This window comes from Anser cygnoides, chromosome 9 (assembly GCF_040182565.1).
Source record: "Anser cygnoides isolate HZ-2024a breed goose chromosome 9, Taihu_goose_T2T_genome, whole genome shotgun sequence".
In the NCBI taxonomy this organism is placed as follows: Eukaryota; Metazoa; Chordata; class Aves; order Anseriformes; family Anatidae; genus Anser; species Anser cygnoides.
This window is the reverse complement of record NC_089881.1, coordinates 12794296-12817708: the sequence shown is the minus strand read 5'-3', so window position 1 is coordinate 12817708 and position 23413 is coordinate 12794296. Positions and strand designations below refer to the sequence as shown.

Below are 23413 nucleotides of genomic sequence, written 5' to 3'. Positions count from 1 at the left end.
AACACTGCACAAAACAAATCTGTTCAAGCAGAGAGCACCAACTCCTTCCAGCTTCCCTCCCTCTCTGCAATGTCTCATTTTGCCTTATACAGTATTAAAAATAATCTCTCTCTCATGTTGGTCTGAGATAAAAATGTGTCTTCCTGAATTTCAGCACACTAGTTCCAGAGTGCTCGGTGGTACCATGGGGCCCCCGACCACACCGATGAGTCTGTCACAACTCTGCGGGGCTGTGCAGGATAGGCACAGAGTGTGGGGCAGGTGTGTGCCCCGCAGGGGGGCTCCACTGTGTCCTTCCCCCATAAAACCCGCTAGAAATCCGGTCTCTTCAATTTACCCCATTCCTCGAAACTCAGTTCTTTAATTCCAGCTCATCCCCACATTTTCGTATTTTAAATCTTCCTATAGACCTTCAATCTTCAGCTATTTTTAACTTATTTCTTATCCTTTATGCCCTTGTTCTGCAGGGTGCAGCACTTCTCATGCTCCCACACTGGTCCAGACTGATCCTGCTCTGCTTTTCAGAGGGTGTGAAGCAACGCCCTCTAAAAAAAACTATTTATTTTCAACAGGTTTTCATGAACAAGGCACCAGTTTTGACCTGGCTAGCATTACTGGCAGGTGTGCAGGGACAGAGAAAGCGGGTGGGTAGGGGAGTCTCCCCTTCCTCCTTGCAGATCTGCACTTCCCTACCTTCACCTGGTGCCAAAACTAATGATAGCTGCCATCAAAGCTGACCAGTTCCTCCTACTGGGAATCATCCTGAAAACCAGTAGCCCTCAAGAGCTGCTTGCTGATTTTCTCCCTGAAACATCAGCAGCCATTTTTTTTTTTTCTTGAGAAAAATAATCCACTGTGTTGGAAAAAGTTGTCCTAATAAACTTCAGCACACGAAATCCGTAGCTCTGCTTAGCAGAGACAGAAAACAGCTTCTTGTCTGATCTGTGCTGGCTCCCCAGACAAACCTGCAGAGCTTGGACAAGCACTTGCAAGACCATCCCTCGCTGACAGCCATCAGACCACAGAACCATAGCTTGGCTCCTTTTCCTCTCCTAGCTCCTGATATTCCCCCCGAAATTTGGATATTTTATTAGCAGTTCATGAAGAGTTGGTCTTATTTGCCTTTCAGATTGGTACCTTCTGTCCATATTGTACCTTTCTGATTTATGTTGCAATCGGAAGGACTAGAAGCATACTGAAAAACAAAAACACTCAGCATCTGTGGTTTCATGAAGACACCAAAAATCATCACGAGGCTTGTGAAAAAACTGCAACAACTCGCAGTGCCCTCAGCTACCAGCAGCGAGGTGAGGGTGGAGACTGCACACAGCAGAGACCAAGTTTCAAGGAAACTTGTCATTTCCTTTTCCTATCAGGTGTTCTCTCTCCTTTGTCACACACACCCGCCTCCCACAGGGAATGGCCACAAGCACAGTTTCTGTCTGAAGGATGCACGGTGTTTCAGAGTACAAAAAGAGTGACGAGCAAGGCCAAGAGCTGAGTGGGACCCGTCTCGGGGCAGCTGCTGAAAGGCAGCACTGGCTTCTCAGGGCTCTCTCCAGTGCAACCAGGCAATCGCTGGTTCCCTTCTGACCTACTGCTGTACCAAAGTTCCCTTTGAAAATGCCAAGGTAAACTGATGGAGCGGGATTGGGCACTCCGATATCAATTACTAAAACTGCAGGAGGCTAATCAGTTCTACTGAATAATTACTGAAATTGTAGCAAATGAAGGGAAATCTAATTCCAAAGCTGTACGACCGTTTATCTGTCTGGGGACTCTGTTTCTCATGACACTGAAACTGCTCTAATTTGGGGCGCAGATCTAAGCACAGATTTAGCGATTTTTGCAGCGCTGCAAGGCGCAGAGCCAGCTCCTGGGAGCACAGGTCAGACTCTCTCTAGTCTGCAGGTTACAGGCAGAATGCAGCTGCACTGTGAATCCAGCTTAAAGAGGGAAGAGAGATGCGGTGAGCTCAGTGACAATGTCGGCACAAGAAAAGAGGGGAAGAACTGACCAGGGGTGCAATACATTTAGGCTACAAATTGGAAGACTTTTCATGACTCACACTATAGCAATTTATTGAAGGATTACTGCCCCCAGCTGCCAAATCACATGTTAGAGTCAACTGCTCTCCATTTCACTTTAAATTAAAATGCTGGGCAGACACCCTGACATCCAATAAGTTCCCTTATGTGACCTTGGAGAGGCTGATAGCTGGGCTGTGGTAAATAGTCTCAATCTGAATTTCCAGAGCTTATCTGGGGACATCCATAGAAGGCTGCTAATCACTACTGCCCTGAAGCTCTGGGAAGTGAGGAGGCCTAACTATTTTTAAGATGAAACTCAAGACATTTATGAGAAGAATTATAGGAACCTCGTGCCTGTGATACTGCCCTGGTGACACCTCCCGTCCTATTCAGATATACAGGGGAAATCCCCAGAGGTAAATGATTCAGGTATACAGTGTGTTTCTCGTATGCATGCTGGTACATGCTGCTTTTGTATCAAACAGCACAGCAGTACATTATGGGAAGAAGTTATCTACAAGCAGTCACTTAAGAAAATCTTGCCTTTCTAATGTTAAACCACCTTAAAGTGAGTTAATAAAATAGCATCAGCTCTCCACATGGATGACTTTTTTAGGACTCAGTTCAACTTAACTAATTTCACTTCAACTAAACTCTTTTAGGCAAACACCCGTTCTAGGAAGGAGTTCAAGGACACTTATAAGACGACTGCATTCATCTTTCTTAGGTCATTTCCACAAAACTGTTTTGTTTGCTTGGTCGTTATGATATCACTGTAGACAAATTTCCTATGTACATAAACTTGCCATGATCACCAATTGCTTCTTTCAGTGTCCTTCTTTATGATACTGAACTTGTTGTTGCCTCAAAACACACCCTTGGGATGTATATTAAGAAAGAGTTACAGAATTGGCAATATATTCTTGTCTGAGTCTGTCCTGCAGGTTAACTTCATAACTGACAGAGACTAGCAGGGAAATCAAGCACTGTTAACCTGCAGCTATACAGTCAGCTTACTTTGTACCATTTACACAGGTTTCTTCACTATCCAGCACGACAATTTACAATACAGGCAAACTTTGGGCAATAAAGCTTGAAAGAATCTTCCATGGAGAACTATCCTGTAAGTTACTGGCCTTTCTGCCAACAGGCAGAGGTGTAGAGATTTGCCCCAAGATACGAGCAGCCTGGGGAGGTACTGGTATATCTTCCATATCTGATCGTACTGCATGTTAAAGAAATTCAGCAGAAAGCACCTACCTGCTGTACAGGTATTTCCCCCATCCTTACTATGGTATGGGAGACCCTTGTTAGAGGCTGAAACTGAAGGCTTTATACAAACATAACTTGTGTGGAAAACATCTACAGAACATTCATCTTGGAGAAAAATAAAAGCAGCCAATAAAAAGCAATTGTCAGGTCCTAATTTTTTATTGAAGAGGATGAAGAATTTTTTCTTGGAAAACAAAGCAATTGCTCAGTAATTTAATGTTCCTTTGGGTAAAAATAGGGGAAGCACAGAACCATGCTTAAAGCAAATATGCACTAATATGTTGTTTTTGTTTTTGTTTTTTTTTTCACTTACAACAACTTTAGCTTAAAGATGCTCTTACACAAGAAGTGTCCCGTCACAGCAAAGCCCCCAAGGTGCCCCACCTCTGACATGAAATTTGTCACCCCCTCAGTTGTGCTGACGCAGATGTTTGCAGAACATGCTAATAAACAGATCCCTGGGATAATCTTGGTCAAGATGAAAACAACACCACTTCTCTTTGGAGGGATATTTTTAGCCTGCAACCCCACGAGCAGTTGCATTAGCAGACTGGGGAGATCAGCAAACCGTGGAGTGAGGAGAGTAACCAGCACTTGGGGAATGAGGGGAGAGGGAGAGAAGCAGGAACCTCTCAAACAGGCTGCATTGCCAAAAACACCTCGTGCAACCAGACACTGATCTCCTGGCTCCCGCTTAGTGCCATTCTTCAGATGAGTGTGAAACACCCCAAACACACAAACAGCGCTTTTGGGGTATTGCTTTAAGTACAGAGAAGGCTGAGAGAGTCTGCAACCTGGCAGCACTGGCAGGGACCCGGCAGGGACCCGGCAGGGACCCAGGGCTCTGGGCTGAGCCTGGCACCCCGCAGCAGGCACTGCCTACTTGCCCCCTTGCCACCTGCTGCTCCTGCTCATCTTTCCTCACCAAGCTGCCCGACAGACACCGATCAAAGATGACTTCCCATCAAACTGAGATTTTACAAAAACACAGTGTTTTGCACATTGTCAGACAGAATCCATAAGGCAGAGAGTACACTAACACACTGCCTGAGGTGAAGCAGTGTTTCACTGAGTACGGCAGTTTCCAGAGGCATCTTTCATGATGTGTTACAGAACAGAACAGTGGCTACCAACCTTGCACAAATACACCATGAATGAAAAAAATAGCTGCTCTGCTCACAGTACGTTTGTTCAGTTAAGAACCCTGTCTCCTGTAGGCAGTGCTGCCAAGAGACCTGCGGTTACCCCCTTTGCTCTGCACCCATTTGCTTTGCACCATCTATTTTTCATTTTCTATTTTCCAGGAAGACATCTGCCATGGATGGATGGAAATGATCCTGACTCACCATGTCCTCCAAAATATGCTGCCCTCCCACATCACAACAAAGTGCAGAATTTTGTCCAGGGCAGCATCTGCTGTAATCCCAACTGTGATGTGATGAAAGACTTGTGCCCTTCTGGCACCAAGGAGGCAGAGTGATCAGCCCACATCTCACACTTGCAAAAGAAGCCGAGTGATTTCCACCAGGCTTGCACGCTAACAAGTTAAGGACAGCTCTTCTGTTGTAGCTGTCCTCTGCGTTGCCTCAGGATGGTGATGGAGCAGGTGACACCAGGTGAAGATGCTTCCTTCTGACAATGGATTTGAGAGATGCTGAGATCTCTCTGTATCGAAGTCCATACAGAAAAGGGAACAAAACTTTAGGCAGAATCATCAGGACATTGCAGATTGTCAGGGAGACCCAGATTCCTGTCTCCAGTCCAATGACAACGTTAACGTACAAGAATGATTCTACAAAAAGAACCAAGAATGGAGAGAAATAAAAGAACAACACAGTGTTGTGCATTAAGAATGTCACACTGGCTCTGGAACAGATGCTCTCCCATATACCTGATTGCCTGGTTTTAAAATAAAGAATAGCATAACAACAAAATATTAGAGACAGGAAGAGAAAGACAACCATAGCAGACAGCCAGAAACAGAGTTTCACAGCATCAGTCCCACTCAGAGTTAATATTATTATTAGTGGAATCGAGCACATTTCCAGGACACAGGGCACAAAGTTGTGAGTGCTGGATAGCACCAAGAAGAAAATCCCAGGGAGAACCCCCGAACAGATCCATAGCAATACAATCACTTTTTTTGTTCGTGAAGAAGGCAAAATAGTAACGTAGCGCAAAGGAAACAAAATAGCTATGTACGTGTCCAAGACTATGGCAGCAGCTGTGAACAGTCCCCCGCAGTAAGCCACTGCCAGCAGAAATAACTGGAGAACACAGGCTTCCTTTGGGAGACTTACATGTGCTGCGCTGAGAGTAGCTGACAGCGTGTAGAACAAAAGGTATATCAGATCACAAAGCAGAGCATTCCCCAGCAGCATGTACCTCGTTTCCTTTCGGATGCTAAACCTAGAGAAGATCACAAACAAGATGGAAGGAATAATGAGGACACCTGCCACGAGGCAGACAACTGGAGGAATTAAAAACATCTTCATGTTTGTGTCTTGTGGGTTGAGAGCCCATTCCTCCAGCAAGTAGTACAAAGAAGCTTCGTTCAAATTTGAGGAGGTGTTGGATGTGGTCTCCCGGAGGAGGTTTGCAGTTGCATTCATTCTTGTCGTCGAACCACAGAGAAAGAAGTTCATTTTCTTAGGATTTGGGGATGATTGTCCGACTTGGAGAAAAGCAAGATCTTCTATGCTGAGTCCTTAGACAGGCAAATGAAGCAGAGGATGCAAATGCCTTTGGAAGCAAAGTGATTTCCTTAGCCAATTCGACCAGCTCTTCTCAAGGACAAGCTGAAACTTGTAAGCAAATTCTGTGGTCCCAAAAGATGTTTTTGCCTGAAGTGGGGACTTTCTTTTCTTTCTGCAAAATCTAATGTTTAGAAGAGAATGAAGCCTTGTGGGCTTTAGAAAAAAAATCTAATCCCTCAGCTAGCTCTTTGATGAGAAATGAACGAGTTGTTCATTATCAGTGATTTGGGTTTGAGCTCATCACATTACACTCCAATGAAGCAGATGGAATATTAGCTCGATTAAACAGACGTGAAATGATACAGAACAACATTCCAAGTGTACTGAAGTAGGAGAGTCATAAATGGGATCAGATGATGTTTTGCACCGATTTGTGTCAAGCAACACAATTGATTTGAAGTCATCAATAAAAATGGCTTTCAGTCCTGTTGTAAAATTGTATCACAATGGCTCCAGTGAATTAAATGATCCTATTTATAGATGACAAACATTTTTGCTTCAGTGAATCAAAGCATCTTATTTACAGACGATAAGCCTTCCCCTGTCTTTATTAATGCATGATACACAAATACTGAATTCTCATCTATTGCTGCCTTACAGTCAATTTGTAAATTGTCCAGGCTGAGTGTCACACACTGTAACATACCAGCATACCCTACAGCACACTTGGCATTTCCAACGTCCATTTGGATACCTTTTCTTGGCTTGCTGGCCAGCACACTGCTGCCATGCTGCGCTGCTCTTACCATCAGACCTCAGTGTCAGAGCTGGGGATGCAATGAGAGAATGGGAAGATTCTCTGTTGTGGAGAAGGAACTCTTCATATTCTTCCAAGAGTGGTCTGATCAGAAGAAAAGTTGATTTTTTTCATAGGCTTCACATTGGCTAATAATGTTTCAGTCTTAACTAGTCAAAAAAGACTTTATTAATACAATTGTTCATCATCTTGTGTGATGCAAAGTAAGCAACATTGCTTGCATGTTGTGGAGAACACAGAAAGGAAGGTATTTGTATGTTGGTATTATGTGTTATAAAGAAAAGCCTCTGGTGGATTTTAAGCAGTCATAAAAAAGCATCCATAGTAGACTATAAAAGACCAAGCTGTGGTTTGGGCAAAGGAACTATTCTTGAAAAAAGAATAAGAGTAAATTTGTTACAATTCTTGTGTCTTGACACTTACTGTTTGGCAAGGACCAGATGAACCTGTGCTTAGGTTGGAGAAAGGCACCTCAGAGCTCTTTAGGTTTTATAGCATATCATGAGGTGCCACTGTTAGCAAGGGGAACTGGGAAATGCGTCCCACAACACACTACCTGAACAGAAGATATGCTCATTTATCTGTGTTGAAGCAGGACTGAGAGCCCTAATAACAGGGACTAGATCCCTCCATGCTCGGTGCTCAACACACAAAGGGTAAAAAGGTAAGACATGCCCCACAGAGCAGGATCAGGCCAGGGACTGATGCAGGAGGACATCAACTTGCCTCATCCTTTCAGTGCTGTGGAGGACGTGGTGGCCTCCTATAACACATCCTGAGAAAACTGCAGAGCATGCAGGCAATGAGCTAGAGTAAAGGACGAAAGCTGAGAAGGACAAAAAGAAGGGTGAAGAAGGTGCTCTAGGCTGCATGACAGAAAATTTGCAGTGATTAAAATAGAAGCAGAGAAAGGCGAACTTTGCTGATGAAGGTGTATGATTGAGTGCTCATTCTGAGTGATTTGCTAGGGCTGCTAGTATGCATTTATGGAAAATGAATTGTAATGTTCGCTTTAAATAAGAGTATGGCCCACTCCACTCTGACAGTAGCTGGCCTGAATGCCAGCAGCACAGAGGGGCTGCATATTGTCAGGAAAAAAAAAACACAGAAGACGACTCAGGTTATTTTTTCAAAACAGTTAAAAGAACAAGCTAAGACTTATCTTCTATTGGCTGCCACACTCCAGGGATAATCAAAGTAATTTGCTGAGAAGGCGAGAGGAGAAGTGGTCACTGGGCTTCAGGACAGAGCAGCTACCAGGCTATGATCCATTTGCTTATTACGTACATAGAAATTCCAGTGTGCTTCCTTGTTGCTCTTCATGCTTTACACCTGAGAGGAATGATTAATGCACGCACTGTTCTGAAGATGCTATTTCTGTGGCAGTATGCAGTCTCAGAAGAGTCCATGACAGAGCAGTCAGGGCAAGAGGATGGAAGCAGGACTGTCCTATGAAAGGGGTACTCCTACAAGGGTTTACTGTGGGTTAGGGTGTTCTGCCATAACAGCACTGTTTTATTTCACAGCCCACACCTCCTGCAGTCACTTACCTCTGGGTGAGCAGCGCACAAAGCCGCACATTGCTGCTACGACATCACGGTACTTTGTTGTTTACACGGAACACAAGCAACAAAGACAAGAGATCTGTCACCTCCCAGCTCTAGGTGCTCTTCTCATCAGGTGTGCAAGGGTATCCAGAAGCTTTTTAAGTAACAACAAACATCAAAGGATTACTCTCAGTATTTGAAAAATAGCGTGCACGCAAGCCAAGCGTCTAATACTATAGTCAAAATAGTCAGTGAAATCTACTGGCTGCTCAGCTCGTTTAAGTTACATTATTCATTTAGGTGCCTAAAATAAAACTGTCTAAGTTCAGACAACTGTTTTGGCAGTCTTGACAAGTCCACCAGAACCTCCCACATTCACCTGCATGGCAAGTCTAACTATTGTTGTAACTATGACTTTCCTTCTCCTCTCAAGCAACACAGAATGATTATTTCCCCAGAGCTCCCAGCATGCTTGAACACTTTGTCAGCATACAGTAATTCAGTGTGGTTCTGTCCATGCGTGACAGTGCATAGTCTCACCTCAGAGAAAGACATGCTGTGCCATGGACATGCTGTCTCATGGCATGCCAAGTATCAAAGCAGACAGCTTATGAAACTCAGCATCGGTCATCAAACCTTGTGTACAATGCATCTCCCTCCACACCGATAGCCGGCATCCATGGAACTGCATGTTAGTACAGTTTGACGGGCAGAACCATATGGAACAAAGGGATAGGAAGAAAAAGCAATGATTGTTTTAAGAGTAGCCTTTCAGTTGCTATGGTGCCTGGGTAGGCAAAACAGAAGGTGACTATTTTTTCTTGCTCAGTCCTGCATCCACTGGAAAGTATGGGAACAATATTGATGCAATTATACATTTGGCCTCAGGATCATGTCCTGTTTCTATCAAGTCACAGCACAGTTAATACCTTAAGTACACAGCAGCACCCCAAAAGCCCAACCGTTGAATTATACTACTCTTACAAAATGGAAAGGAAGCAAAGAAAACTCAAGTGTGTGTGAATCGCCTCCGGCTATAATTTTAGACTCTATTAATAGTGGAAGTCTCCTCTGCCTCCCAGCATTCCCAGGATGTCGTATTACTGAGCAGATTGTCTTGTTTCTGTGTAAAATCACGCCTGTATTTTCCACCAGCTGGTTAGAATTAAATGTGAACAAACAAAAAATCTCATTGTCATCTCAGCTGAACACTTGGGTGATGGTAAAAATAAATGCAAATACAACGTATGATGATCTGCTGGCATTTACAGGATTAATGCAGTCAAGTATTTTGCACACTGATGTTACACAGCAGTGTAGGTTCTGTAAATATATACATCAAGGACTTTTTGTTTGCATAGAGTTTTTCTGCTAACAAATAATTACTGTGTTTTCAATCTAACAGTTTTTCTCCTGAGGCCTGAACACAACCTCTTATAGCAGAGTTATTCCTTCCTCTTGTGTAAAAGAGCTAGTTATCATGGAAAAGTCAGCTAGATCTGGGAGAGCAATAAATGCTGACATCCTCACTACCAAAAAGTACAAAGCAAAAGTGGAAACTCCAGCAAACCTTCCCCTGAACCGCATAGCTGTTCTCCACTAATCACCACGGAGAGCAATAACTAAAGTTCAACCTATTACAGCGGTATTATGCGGAGAGCTTTAGTTCTGGTACAGCTGTGGTATTTGATTGTGTAAATTTTACCAAAAGAGTAATTTTTTTACCACTTTTAAAAGTCCACTTCTATGGCCATAAAAGCATGAGCAGGTATATAATATGAAGCGGAAGCAAAGGTATGAACTTGCAAATCATTCTGCAGTAGCTGGCTGCAGGTCCACTCTGAGCCCAGAGATCCTCATGGCAAGTGGGAAATGCTCAGTTCTCTCATTTAGCCTTCATGCAGAGTACCACAGTGCCCAGGAGATATCCCAAGTTCATAGCCTTGCACATCCTGTGCTCAGCTATTCACCTACTACAGCCTAAGGATGGTAGTGTAAGCCCTAAGGCTTATATACGGCTTCCCTTGTTTGACTTTAGTTGTGCTACTGTAAAAGCCTTAGGAGTGCAGGTAGGCTTTAGTTTTACAGAAATGGAAAATACAAATAACTGGAAGACAAATTAAACCTCATCAGACCTGGCCATGTCCACCCAAAGCCATTCCCCTCAGATTTCCATGCAAGTCTTATAACTGTTGAGTACAGTTCTGCTAGACTTAAAAATCCAAAAGATCAGCGCCTTGGTACACTGAAACAGAGACAGAATAGGTGGCTCTGGAGAATATCTGGTTGTTGTTTCTCTTAGTTTTCTTCAGCTTAGGAGGCATTCCACATCTGGACAGCTTGCAAGGAGATGGTGAACCTGAAGATCACTCCAGAGGATATTGACCTTGGACAGCTGCCTTGCCATTATGTTCAGTGTTTTGTGGTACCAACCAGAATGGTTCTCCTGCAATTTCCTGTAAATCTGGCCTTAATGCTCTACCTATTGATTTTTTTAAAATGTTCTCTGGTGAATTTATGTTAGATGGATTCACTTTTTACATATCTTGCTGATCCAGACCTATAGTATTAGCAACCTTTCTTCTGGTTCTTAGTTTACAGTTTATTGATTTTAAAACTGAATAATACACTGTTAATTACTTTACTCATTTCTGCTTCAACCAACATCCCAGTGAAAGCTTAGCTATCTTATCTGTTGAGTTTGGGGATCTAAGAAGGCACATATTCAGCCATATTGAGCACTACCAATCCAGCAAAGGCTGTACTTTATTATAGGTTGGTACTGATTATAAACTGATATTGCTAAATCGAAAAAAGGAAAGGTCAGAAATATTACCTCTTACAGTAGCTGCTATGGATTTAACTGTGTGCACACACAGGGAAGCCTCCTATTTCACGAAGAGTTTAGTGTAACCGATTCAACAGGTCAGAGACCACACTGCTGCCATGACATTATCCGGGAAGAATCATACAAGAAAGAGAAGGATTATTGTTTCGTGGTGGTATTTCCAGCCAGGTTTAGTAATAGAGTTTTGATCTCAGGAGCATTCACATGCCATTGCAGTTTCTTCAATTTCCTTCAATTTCTTCAGTTTTCTTCAATTTTTCTTCGACTGGGCTTATCGAGGTCCAGAAGGCACCTTACCTGCTGGTGAAGCTCTCCCAGCAGAGCGCCCATGAGCAGGTCAGCTCTCCCCACAGGGCAGGGAGAACCAGCTGTAATTCCTTCCTGGCTATATCCATATTCTCACTATGGGGAAATGACTGCCAGTGAAAAACAAGTAATCAGAACAGTTTACCTGTACTGTTTTCTGGTTGAGCTTTCTCATTATATTCTCCTTTTAATAGGAAGTCCATTAAAAGACATTTTTTTCTAAACCTTCAAGATTCCCTGTAAGCTTTTCTGCAAGTCTTCAGGGTCGGGAGCTCCAGGTGAAGAAGTACAGCTTGACTGTCCTCTTCTTATTTGCAGGTATCTCCATGTTTCAGCTATCTGTCTCCACTTGGCTCCAGAATTATTGAAAGCTGTTCAGTGTCTTGGCTGTTATTTGCTATAGATAAGAGGCACACACATTGCTCTTGTAACTGTACAAAGTTCATAAATCAGGCATATCAATTATTAAAGTTAAGGAAGTAGAGAAATGGGTGTGAAAACTAAACTCAGATTGCAATGATTTTAAAGGTCAAATGAAACCTGTTTTTCCCAAAGAAAAGAGAGGGTATTGAGAGACTGGGAAGGCTCAACATTAAATCCCTGAATCACTTTTTCTAATTCCAAATACCATCAGGGCATGGTGATCACAAAGCCAAGGCAGATTTTGTACCAAACTTGTCTTTCAGGTGCAATATAGAGAATTAAGCTGGAAGTCAGAAGGACAGGATTTTGGAATATATGACCAATATTTCAATAAAAGGGTGAAGAAGTTATACAACCTGAGAAAAAGAAGCAAACCAAGACAGGTTTTCTTCCTCTGCCACAGTGATTCTTTTGTGCTGAAAGGATCTGTATGATTCATCCGCTACCGTGTTTTCATGTGACGAGCTGCAGATATGACCAGGGATTTATGGTAACACCTGCATGGTCTTTTATGGACAGATTCACAGAAGACTAAGAGAAGCATCCTAGGCTGTTTCTGAGATTGAAAGTTCTCTCCTGCCTACCTTCTTTACAACAACGCATTTGCAAAACAGAAGAAACGCCTTACTAAACAAGGCCTGTGTTTAAAGTACCAGTCTTCTTTCCTAAAGCAGTTTAGTTCATATAGAGGAACCTTCATCAGTCTAATATTTCTAAAATAATTTCAAACACTATACAACATTGGCACTAATGGGAGTTACTTGCATAAAAATAAAGCCTTAGGTGAAGAACAATACCATAGTACTCTTACCCAAGGATTCATTGGCTGTCAGATAAACACCATATTCAAGATCACATGGAGTCAGGAGCAGAAGAAGAAATGTAAGTCTGAATTTGCGGCTCTCTGTCCTCTAAGTCAGGGAGAAAATTCCTTCTCCTGAGGGAAAGCTTCTCAAACAGGGAAGCTACATACATCCACCAACCTCCTAAGACCACCAAGCTTCTTTCATCTCAGGCTTTCTGGTTATGGCTGGCAACTAAATTCTTCTGTCTCTGTCTCACTCGCTGCCAGCAATGATCTCCAGCATTGCCAGGGAAGGACTGTTGCAAGCAGGCAAAAACAGTAGTTGTCTGGCTATGTCCCTGTCTTGAAATGCTTTGTCTCATATAAGAAGCCAGGTGGTACAGGATAAGTTTAACACGGTATTTCCTTTAAGGATGATTTGATGAGAAGGGAGACAGATGGCTGGAAAGCATAAAGTGGAAGATAAAATGAAATACCCAAAGAGAGATGGAAGGAAAAAAGGGTAGAAAAGACAGGTTTGCATATACAGGCAGACAGGCAGGGGCTTTGGTGGGGATTCAGCAGCTGGGAGGACCCCAGCCACAGCTGAGTGCTGTCTCGCTTCCTCCCTCCCAGCCAGGCAGCGTTTGCCTGCACTGTACAAGCTGGGGGCGAAGAGAATACAGGAAGCAACATGGAAGGAAACATGGTAGAATTGGAGTAGAAACAGAGAAAAGGGAGGAGAAAAGCAGCGAGAAAGCAAATACATCTGTTATCTCTTCCTATTTGTGCCTTTTGATGACAGATTGAATGAAGGGGTGTAATCTGTGCGGGGCATGGGTCAGCACGAGGCTCGGTGCCATCCTGGCCTGGAAGGAGCCTCAGTGCCAAGGCCACCACGCTCCCTTCCAGCTCCCCGCACTGTGTCTAGGAGCGGCAGTGCTTCCCAGGTGCCAGAGACGCTGAAGCGACATTGATTCTCCGAAATACCTGTGCCCGCAGGGAGACGCTGACCTTATCTCACACGGAAGAAGCAGGTGCCAGGCACAGCCGCCATATGGCAGGGAGATTAACTGCCAGCGTGTGCCCAGTGAGAGGCACCATCTCTTATTAGCCGAGTGGGGGGTTTGCTGTGGGTCACATACACAGCGCCATTCACAAGCTCTGTCATCCCTTCCCAGCAGTTCTTTTGCTACCTGTCCAGCACAGGTGCTTAAAATTAAATTTCTCTCCATGAGGCCTTGCTCTTCCTCATCCTCATCACAGCGGCTTTGAACTGCTCCCGCTCCTTCCCACAGCCGTGCGTTGTCCTCACCTCATGCGGGAGATTTGGAGCTCTCTGCAGGGAAGCGGCATTAGGGAGGGAGGAGGCCAGCTGGACATGTGCTCCAGGTTCATAAAGAAAACCAAGATTTTCTCTGTTAGAGAAAACTACCAATGTTTGGGCTACGTCAGTCCACACCAGTCTGACTCTCCTGGGGACCACCAGAGGCTCGAGGCAGAGGGCAGTCGCCTGCTGCATGCCCTGAACTTCTCGCCCAGCTGGTGGGGCTGCACTCACCGCAGGCAGAAATGGAGGCTTGGAGAGAACATTGCTGAAGGCAGCCCACAAGCTCAGATCTCCACTAAACGTGATCAAGTTCATTTCCAGTTTAGTTATTTGTTTCTTTAATCTCCATCCAAATTCCAGCTCATTAAAGGGTGTGCATGAGGAGCGCCGGGGAAAAAGGTGCCCTTTTTCCCTTTGCTGTCTTTAGCAGCACCGAGAGCCAACAAAGGCCCTGTGAACAACAGCGTGATGCTACCTGATGAAGAACTGAGGCCAGAGGCATTTTCAGCAATTTAACACAAATCATACTGACAAGCAGCAGCAGATCCAGGAATTATAATTTCATCTGCTGAGTTCTGGCTCAGTGCTGATGTATCTTACTCCCTTTTCATTCTCTCTGTGCTTGCAACCTACTGGCATGGTCACCAGCTCCAAAATACCTCCTGGGAGCTCAGGCACAGCTCAGCTATCCACTGGCAAATGCTCATCTTGTAAGAATTCTTGATATTTACAGCTACTGGGGTCAACTAGAAAACAAACAACTTTTCTAACCCATTCTTGACATTTTCCTGGGAATTCCTATGCCCCTTTAGTTGGGCTGCTTTTTCCTCCCATGGAGCAGCAGTTTCTTGCTCCAAAGAAAAGAGCTGAGTGCCAGCCCAGCACAACAGATAGCAATGAACAATGCAACGTGTACAAAACTGTTGTACAGGATCACAGGAGCTGCAGGATGACGTATACAGGATGAAAACAAATGAATTACCAACCCAGGTACAAACGTGCACCATTTTAACGAGCTGCGAGTTGAACCGTTTCAGAGCTGCACTGGTCCCCCAGCTGAAGCTCCTCGGTGATGTCTGGGGCAGTTCAGGGGCACCCCCTGGTGCAGCTGCCGCTCCTGGGAGCACTGCCACCATCGGATGTTCGGATGGTCACCCCAGTACCAGCCCCTTCCCTCTCAGGTCTCTTCCCTTCCTGCCAAATATCATGCCAATTCCTTTGGCTGATAGCTCTGAGCTGCGACATCTCCCTGCTTACTGCTTATTTCTCTCCGCTAGAGACTGCACATCTCGTTTTCACTATCGCTTCAACACCACTTTTCACTTCAGCTACCTGACCTTAAAGCCTCTTAGGCTGTGGATCTGTGAACCGCTTCAGCTCCTGCGAATGCCTCTGTGAGCCGGTTTCTGATACGTGTCACCGTGCCCCTCTTCTAGTCACAGCCAACACACATCTGCGGCTGCTTCTGCTGCTGGCAGCCCCAGGGGCTGAGCAGTTGGCCTGAGGGGCAGCCCCTCAGCACCGGTAGCTTCAGATCGGCATGGGCAGTAGCACACAGGCTTTCCACACCAACCAAATGTTCTTGAACTCGTGCTGTTTGCTTGGGCTGACAGCGGGGCTGCCCGTTGTGAGGTCTGCAGTCGGTTTCACAGCAGGCGCCTCATCTTGACATCTGCTAAAAACATTGCGGCAGCAGTGACCTCGGCCACAAAGTGAGAGAGTAAGAACAGGCCAGAGGAAAGTAAAGGCCCTCAAGTTGTTTACTGGCAACATTCCCAGGCCCACCCTTCCTGTTCCCAAAATAGAGAGCGGCCTGTCTCGTGAGCAGCCCTCAGCAAACACCAGCCCCGTGCCTTTCCCACACCGAGCAAAGCTTTTCAACCTTTGCAAGAGCAGCTGCAGCAGGACAGCTCCCTGTTTGCCAGGCTCCGGATAGGGTCCTTGGAGTCTTACGGCATGTCTGCAGTGACACAGAACTAGAAAAATGGATTTGTGTTTGTAAATGAACTGAGGGAGGGCCAGTTCCTCCTGCCCACCCTTTATACTGTCCTTTTCTGGTTTTAGCGTGCTGTAAATGACCAGCAGCTCTAACAATCTGTGCATAACCAGGACTGATTTCCAGCCAGAGGCCCAGCAAAACCAGCTCCTAACTACAGTTACTTTATTTGTGTTGAGATAATACAGTAGCCTAGGAACAAGCAGCCTGCTTTGTTTAGGCACGAGAAGATCTCTAACCTGACAGAGAGCTTGGTCTGAAGTTAGGCAGCATCAAGTCTGTTCAAGGTGGGAAGAAACATGTTCCTACACTCATGCACTGTATTTTTCTAAGGACTTCTCCTAATCTGGATTTTTTCTCCATTTTCATTTACTCTGGAACTTCCTTCTGCCTCTAGGTATTGTTTTCCTCTTCCCAGTGAAACATCAAGCCTGCGCTGAGCTTTTATTTTCTGGGTGTGGGAGAAAGGGGAAGGAAGGCCAGGGCTCTTGTGTACTAACCTAGTCCTAGAAGCTGATCAGCTCAGGCCTCCTGCATCTCCATGGAGTTCCACTGAAGACACCAACAAATGCACTCAGCAGATGTACCATGCTGCTGAAACCCTTGTAGGAATTAAGCCCGTGTGAGAGGATGCACAGCAGAAGAGGAGAGATGACAACGGGGCTCTCTGGCCAAGTAAGCATGGTCAGTGCTTTCATCTGATCCACTGACATTTCTGCACTATGATCTCTTGCGAGGACTTGACCTTAGAGGATTCTGGCCGCTGTGAGCAGCACAGAAGAGCCACTGGAACCTCAGCCTGTGTGACGTGCATTTTCCCCTGCTGGGTTAGGGCAGACAGGTTCTTGCTACCAGAGCCCAGGAGAGTTGTGAGTGGTAACTCCACGACTCACAAGGCTCTTTGGGGGTGTGCCTCTGACTACCTCTGCCTTGTACCGCTGAAAAGGATGGGCCAGCCTGGCTTGGACTGGGAACAGTTTGGCTCAGGACGATCTTTTGTTACACCGCTCTGGCCTGGGCCTGGCTCTGCTACAGCAGAAGATAATTACTAGGCCAACTTACCGTGATGATCCATGACCATGTGTAAGCACCCTTTTTCCCAGACTCTACTCCCATACTGCGAAGCAGTTGGGTTAACACTAAAGCTTGCCTTTTCCTTCACAAATGCACACTGGTGGTGACCCTTTTAGAGTTGTCTTTTCTGCAGTCCACATGTCTACATCTCTTGTTGGATGCTGGTTCCAGCCTTGAGGTTGTTCAGATTGTCCCTTTGTCTGTTGAAGACCTCTGCACTAACCATGTTAATCCACAGCAAGCAATCAAATCTGCCCATCTGTGCTTTTACTATTCCCCTTGGCGGCAGGGTATGACTTCTCTATTTTAATTAACGAGAGTTGGATGCCTTGTCAAGACTTACCTGCTCTGATTTTTCCTTAAGTTATCCTAATACCATTTAGCAACATCACCCTTCTCAGCAAGAGAAACCAATTCCAGTCCCTTAAAGGCAGTACGGCGAAACAAAGAGAACTCACCAGGGCCCACGGCAACATTCAGCTGCATTCTTGTTAACCTGCTGCAGTTCCTTCCCAGTGAATATACTAGTTCTTGCCTACTCACAAAAGTATGTTTAAAAATGCATTTTTTTTGATAGTCACAATCATTTAGTTCAAGTTTTTAATCCCTCTGTGCATTGCTTGGTGAATGCCTCCTACACATACTCAGTTCGTGACTTATTTACTTATTACAGCATCAGTTATTAATACCACTGTTTGCCCTTTTCAAGCCAAACAACCCATTCCAAATTGTACTGAGCCTATTTCATATTTTGCAGCAGTTTAAGACCAAAATTCCAAATGTCACAACATGAGAAGGAAGATGTTTGCTTTTGTTTTAGTACAGACATTTCCAAACCTGCTTAGCTGGGGTACCCCTGTTAGCTGCAGTGACTGAGAGGACAGCAATAGCTCCCAGCTCTGCAATGGGCTATGTGCACTGCACTGGGGAAGGATGCAAAATTCTTCTATTCCATCTTTTTACTGCAGTCTGCAACCCATAAACCTAGTCTCCAACCCCTTCCTTACCGCCAACCTAAAATACACCCAGCCTCAACAACACCTTACCCTCGGTCTCATGCTCTTCCTCAGGCCTGTTTCCATCTCTTAAATTGGTATGTGGTTCTTGCAGGTGCTGTGAGTTGCCATTTGTGCATACAACATCAAGTTAGCACCAGTGATGTTTTGCATTAACTTCTGGTCAGCTCTTTGGTGAAACTCCGTTTGTAACCACCTGCAAAGCAGCCGAATTGGACAGTCTCTGCTACACATCCCTCAGGCCCATTTATAAAGCTCTGGAGGGGCTGTGTAGCACTGCAGTGTGTGAGCTGTCCTCTGGGAATAAGCAGCACTGGAAAGAGCTGTGTGTACAAGGAATTTACCTACATGGAGCTCATGGCAGGAAGATGAGACTTGTGTCAAGCATCCTGCAATTTAACAGTAAGCAGCAGTAAAATGTAAGAAACACAGGAAGCCGTTGTTTGGACAAACAGCTGTGACCTGGAGCAACAAATATAAGGAAGTATTCTATGCCCCACTCCATGAAAGAGACCTCCAAAAATAGCCTCCTGTTGACTTGTCATGGGCAGATTATCAGAGGGGAACTCTCAGTATTTCTCAACCAAAGCCAAAGCTGAGGTTGAATAATGCAACTCTTTAAATGTGAATAGAGTAATGTCAGTTTACATCCTCTGAACGTTTAGTGTTTTTTTTTTTTTCTTTCTTTTTTTTTCCCTTAGGAAACCTTGTCAGATGTAAAAATGGTAAGCAGAATGGGTGCTGCATGACAAATAACAAGACTGTGACACTTTCTTTGTGCTCATGAACACACACAACAACCTCGCCACCTAAAGTCTCAGATCCCAGTTTGTTGTATGTGGATAACAAGAACAATTAAAAGCCACTTATATTTATAACTCTGTCGATAGCTCCCATATACAACTGGCAGGATTTTAAGCATACATATTCTGAGCATAGGTTGACAGTAAAAAACACAGGGTATTTTAATGTAGGTATAGGGTTGTAGGAATAGGGCTGCCCAGTTTCAGGACTGGGGGAGGCTGGAGTTTGGCCTATAAGAATCACGGGACAGAAAGTTTGGATCTCCTTGGACCTCTTGTTGACAAAGCTTAATATGAAATTCAAAGCCGAGAAACTGCAGTTTACAAACTGTATTCAGTGCTTGATGTAGAGAGCCATCTAGTGGAAAGTTTGCAACAACAGCCTGAACTACATGTAGTGCTTTGCAGCACAGTCTGAACAAAGGCATTCTTGTTTGTTAGCATCTTGGAAATGAATTTATGAGCTTTCCTTTTCAGGCGGAAGGCTCCCCTGTTGAGCTCCTACAGCATCCACAGATGAGCCTTTGGAACAAGAAATCAAGCCTGTCTTGCTGCAGGACCATTTGCAATAAAACGTGCATTTCCTAAAATTAATTCCCCTTGACGAATCACTTCAGGAAGCTTTCCCTAAAACAAAACCAAAACCAAACCACCACCAACAAGCAAACTAAAGCCCTCAAACCAAAACCAAACTAGTTTCAATTTTTGTTAGTAATACATGTTCAAAAAGTCTCAGCAAAACTATCAGGCAGCATACTGGGATAGTGCAGAAAGGCATTAGTACGTATGGACTGCTGCAACCTTGGTATTTGACTGAATTCATTGGATGGCTACTCAGTATTTTCCACAGAAATATTGAGTGTTCTGAGCAAGATTCTCTGGTTAAAGGACTGTAGTAACCCAGAAAATATTGGAACCATTTCAGAGAGGTTCAGATTCATCCTTCCATCTGCCCAGCTGGGCAATGAGGAGGGTGAGATGGGTAGTGCAGCAATTGTAGGGTTACCTGTATGTTCTATCACAAATCTGCAAAACACCTAGCATTTCTGAAAGCCTGGAGAAATCTCATATATTTAGGTTCTTACCATTTTCTCGTACTTTAATTACTACTGCATTAAAGCTTATAAACAATTGATGCTTCACAGATCTTTATTTTTTTCCCCACTGATATCCATATAAAGTAAATAGTTCAGGCACTATAACAACACCTTTCTGGGATCCTGTAATGTGTTATTGATTAACTGCTTTTGGTACCCAAGATGTTCATCTACCTGCAATGCTTTTTTTTTGTTTGTTTGTTTTGTTTTGTTTTGTTTTGTTCTGTTTTTCTTTCCAGACTTTTTTCCCAGTGGATGCAACTACATGGCCCCTCTCTGCTAGCTTGCCACCTGATTTCATGAAACTGAAAAAAGGTATTTTTTTAAGGGCTTTGTCAGTCAGTACTTCAGTTAGGAAAAACCTGGCTAATAGAAGCAGTTATTCAAAGTTATTCAAAGGCAGGGACAAGTAGGCAGGTATAAAACTGCAAGAATCTGACAGATCTGGAAATTCAAGCTAAAAAGAAATTACAATACTGATATAAATTTTCCTGTTAAAAACTCTGTAAGAGGGTGAAACCAGTTGCTTCATTCCATTAACACAATTATATTAAATATATTAAACAAGAACACACAAAGCTTAAGAGTATAGTTTGGACTGTTCTCTAACCAACCAAATAAAATGCAATAATTAATTTATGAATACGAATTATGCCAAATTCAAACAGCAAAAGGAAAAAGAAAAAAACAACCCCACAATAAAGAATTAATAGCAGCAATAATCCACAAATTTCCCTAAATATTTTTTCTGTGTAGGAATATTTCAAATGCTTATTAAACCAGGACTATTCTTACTGGCTTGCTTTGACTCTCCTTTTCCTCTCCTCTCTTATTGTACAGGGTCACTATGCACACACTGCCCCTGAAGCAGCAAGAAGACACTGGAGACCCCGGTGCTGCTCGGTGCCCTCTTGCAGCCCTCCTGCCATAGTAGCAATGCTGGCAGCTCGTGCACACGCTGTGGAGGCCGCAGACATATGTGCAGCAACCATGCTTCCCTTGCCCTGTCCCGTCTTCAGCCGTGTCACTGCACAGCCAGGCTGTCACTGAGCCTGTTACCCCAGTGCTGGAGGGGGGGCAGAGCACAAAGATAACCTAGTGCTGGGGTGCTAAAATGCAGTGTCATTAAGCCTATCTGCTTCAGCAGTGGATTCGCTCTCCCTCTCCTTCCAGAAAGTGCTGATGATTGCCCTAGTCTGACTGGCCGATCACCTCCACAGAAGGCTTCTGCCCAACCTGTGAGGCTGAAAAAAGAGTCAAAGATGAGAACTCTGAAATAAAACACACGTTGCTGCTCTGCTCAGCCCAGCCCCTTGCATGCTGAAGGGAGGTGACAGGCTAGCACCTTAACGACCAGAAACAAGTCAGACATATCAGGTGGAGACAGCAGCACACATTGGGTAGAATAGGCCAAAAAATCACAACTTCAAATTCACATGTAGGTCATGATGAAGACCTCGATGGGACGGGGAAAGGAAGAGCTGCAGTGGGTGCACTCACCTGGGAGCTGCTTGGACGAAAGAGGTGATTCTGGCCTGCGTCCCCTGCCGCGGCAGGCCGAGGCCTGCGGCAGCTGCAGCTTGCCTCCTTGCTGACTGATGTTTCTAGCTAGGGATCACAGCACCTTGTTATTTTAGGTAATTTCTAATTACTGGAGCAATACTTCCCAAGCTGGGGCAGGCTAACCTGGGTTTGATCCAGGTTGGCATTAGGGAAAATGCCTGTAATAGGATCGAGCCCAAGGCAGAGAAGACTGCCTGACTCAGGCTCCAGCCAGCAGCAATGGCTCCTGCGACTGCCCTGCAGGGTGTGAGGAGATGCAGCAATGTTTCTTGTACTCAGCACTTCAGGCTGAAGGAACAAATGATGAAATCAAGGTCCCCGTCCCTCTGCCATTCACATACCATTTCTGTGACAACACACATACCTACCTGTCAACCCAGACTCCACTCTTGGCTGGGTAACCCAGTCAGTGGGCTGAGGAAGAAGTTAACTCATTTTGTGGCTGCCTTCTGTCCCTTGTGGCTTACCACTCTCAGTTAGGTCTGAATGCACCAGGCTCTTTGAAATCCTGTCAGGCCCCACATGATTTCCTATGGAGCTGACAGTGCAGGCTGTGTAGCTGTCACAATGTGGTCAGCAGCAGTCTCCGCTCCATACATTTTCATACACCTTTACACCTAGGCTCTGTGCATTCATCAATCTTCCATCAATCTTCCACTTTTTTTTTTCCCCCCTACACTAAATCCCAGTAAGTACAGAGCTTTGAAACACCTTAAGGTGTCTGATTTTTAGGAAGAGTTGAACTCCCTATAAGATGTCTCAAACCAGGAATCCAGGAACAGACTTGTCAAAAAAATAAAAAATAAAAAAATCTAGTCCTCTTTAGAAGTATACATTGTAGTAGCAGTTCTGCAGGGCAAGAAAATGCCATCCCTGTATTTAAAGCTCAAGAATGATTTCTGAATTGCTTTTCCCAAATGAACGTGTCCTGTTTCACAGGCTTGGCACACCTGCCAACACACAGGAACAAAGAACATAGCACCCACCCTACCATAACGCAGTGCCAGCCAGCATAGCCCCAGCTTGCACTTGTCTCCCAGTCTCCTGTCCATGAGCATGTTGCTCCTGTCTTCCAGTCACCACACCATCCTGGCTTGCACTGACACTCTGCTACTGGTTGGAAAATGGCTACTGCACATTTGTAAGAGAAATATGTAACAGTTTAATACGCTTGAGTACTGCCTAGGTGTATCAGCTGGTTTAGAAACTTTAATAACTCCTCTGGGAAAAATCAAACAGCTGGGAGAGATCGTTCTGTTCCAGAGCTATGGAAGTGCCAATGCCATGAAAGCATAAAGCCCAAAGAATAGTTCTTGACAAATCACCCCTCTCTAAATGGCCTGACAGATAGAAGACCCATAACATACTGTATTTTAAAACCTTCTGGTAATTAGTGTGGCTCTAAACCAAATGATGACCTTGGCATTGTCAATACTCATGATACATTATTGAAGCATTCTGTCAGAAGCTGGGTTCTTTCAGTGTTACTGTTTTATTTACTGCCACTGCAAAAATATATTAATAGTCATATTTCACTACCACAAAAGCTTTACTTGGAATGCCATACTCCTACCACAAATGTCATTTAAAGACTTCAAGGACCATGCTCAGAAGTTTCACCTTCCAACTGCAAAGGCAGCTGAGGCAGCGGCAGGCAGCCAGCTTCTAGTGTTGGCCATTCCTGAACCCACAGCAGGCGAGAAAACAAAACAGATGCATATCATCAAACATCACTTCTAGGTCTGCTAGCAAACAGCAGTTCAAAGCCAGTATTTTATTCTAAGATATACCTCTTGCCACTTCAAAATAAA

The 23413-nt window shown here is 44.5% G+C and overlaps 1 protein-coding gene and 1 long non-coding RNA gene across 2 annotated transcripts in view; both read right to left on the bottom strand.

Annotated features, from left to right (window-relative positions):
• The window catches only part of LOC106039174 (uncharacterized), a 67707-nt gene that overhangs the window by 426 nt on the left and 43868 nt on the right, over positions 1-23413 (bottom strand). The window lies entirely within an intron of this gene.
• On the bottom strand, positions 4102-5993 carry GPR148 (G protein-coupled receptor 148). The gene has a single exon (XM_013186080.3). The coding sequence runs from the start codon at positions 5945-5947 to the stop codon at positions 4889-4891; it is 1059 nt and encodes a 352-aa protein (XP_013041534.3). The 5' UTR covers positions 5948-5993; the 3' UTR covers positions 4102-4888.

Coding starts and splice junctions, on each gene's coding strand:
- GPR148 (XM_013186080.3), bottom strand. CDS start 5,947: ATGAACTTCTTTCTCTGTGGTTCGACGACAAGAATGAATGCAACTGCA.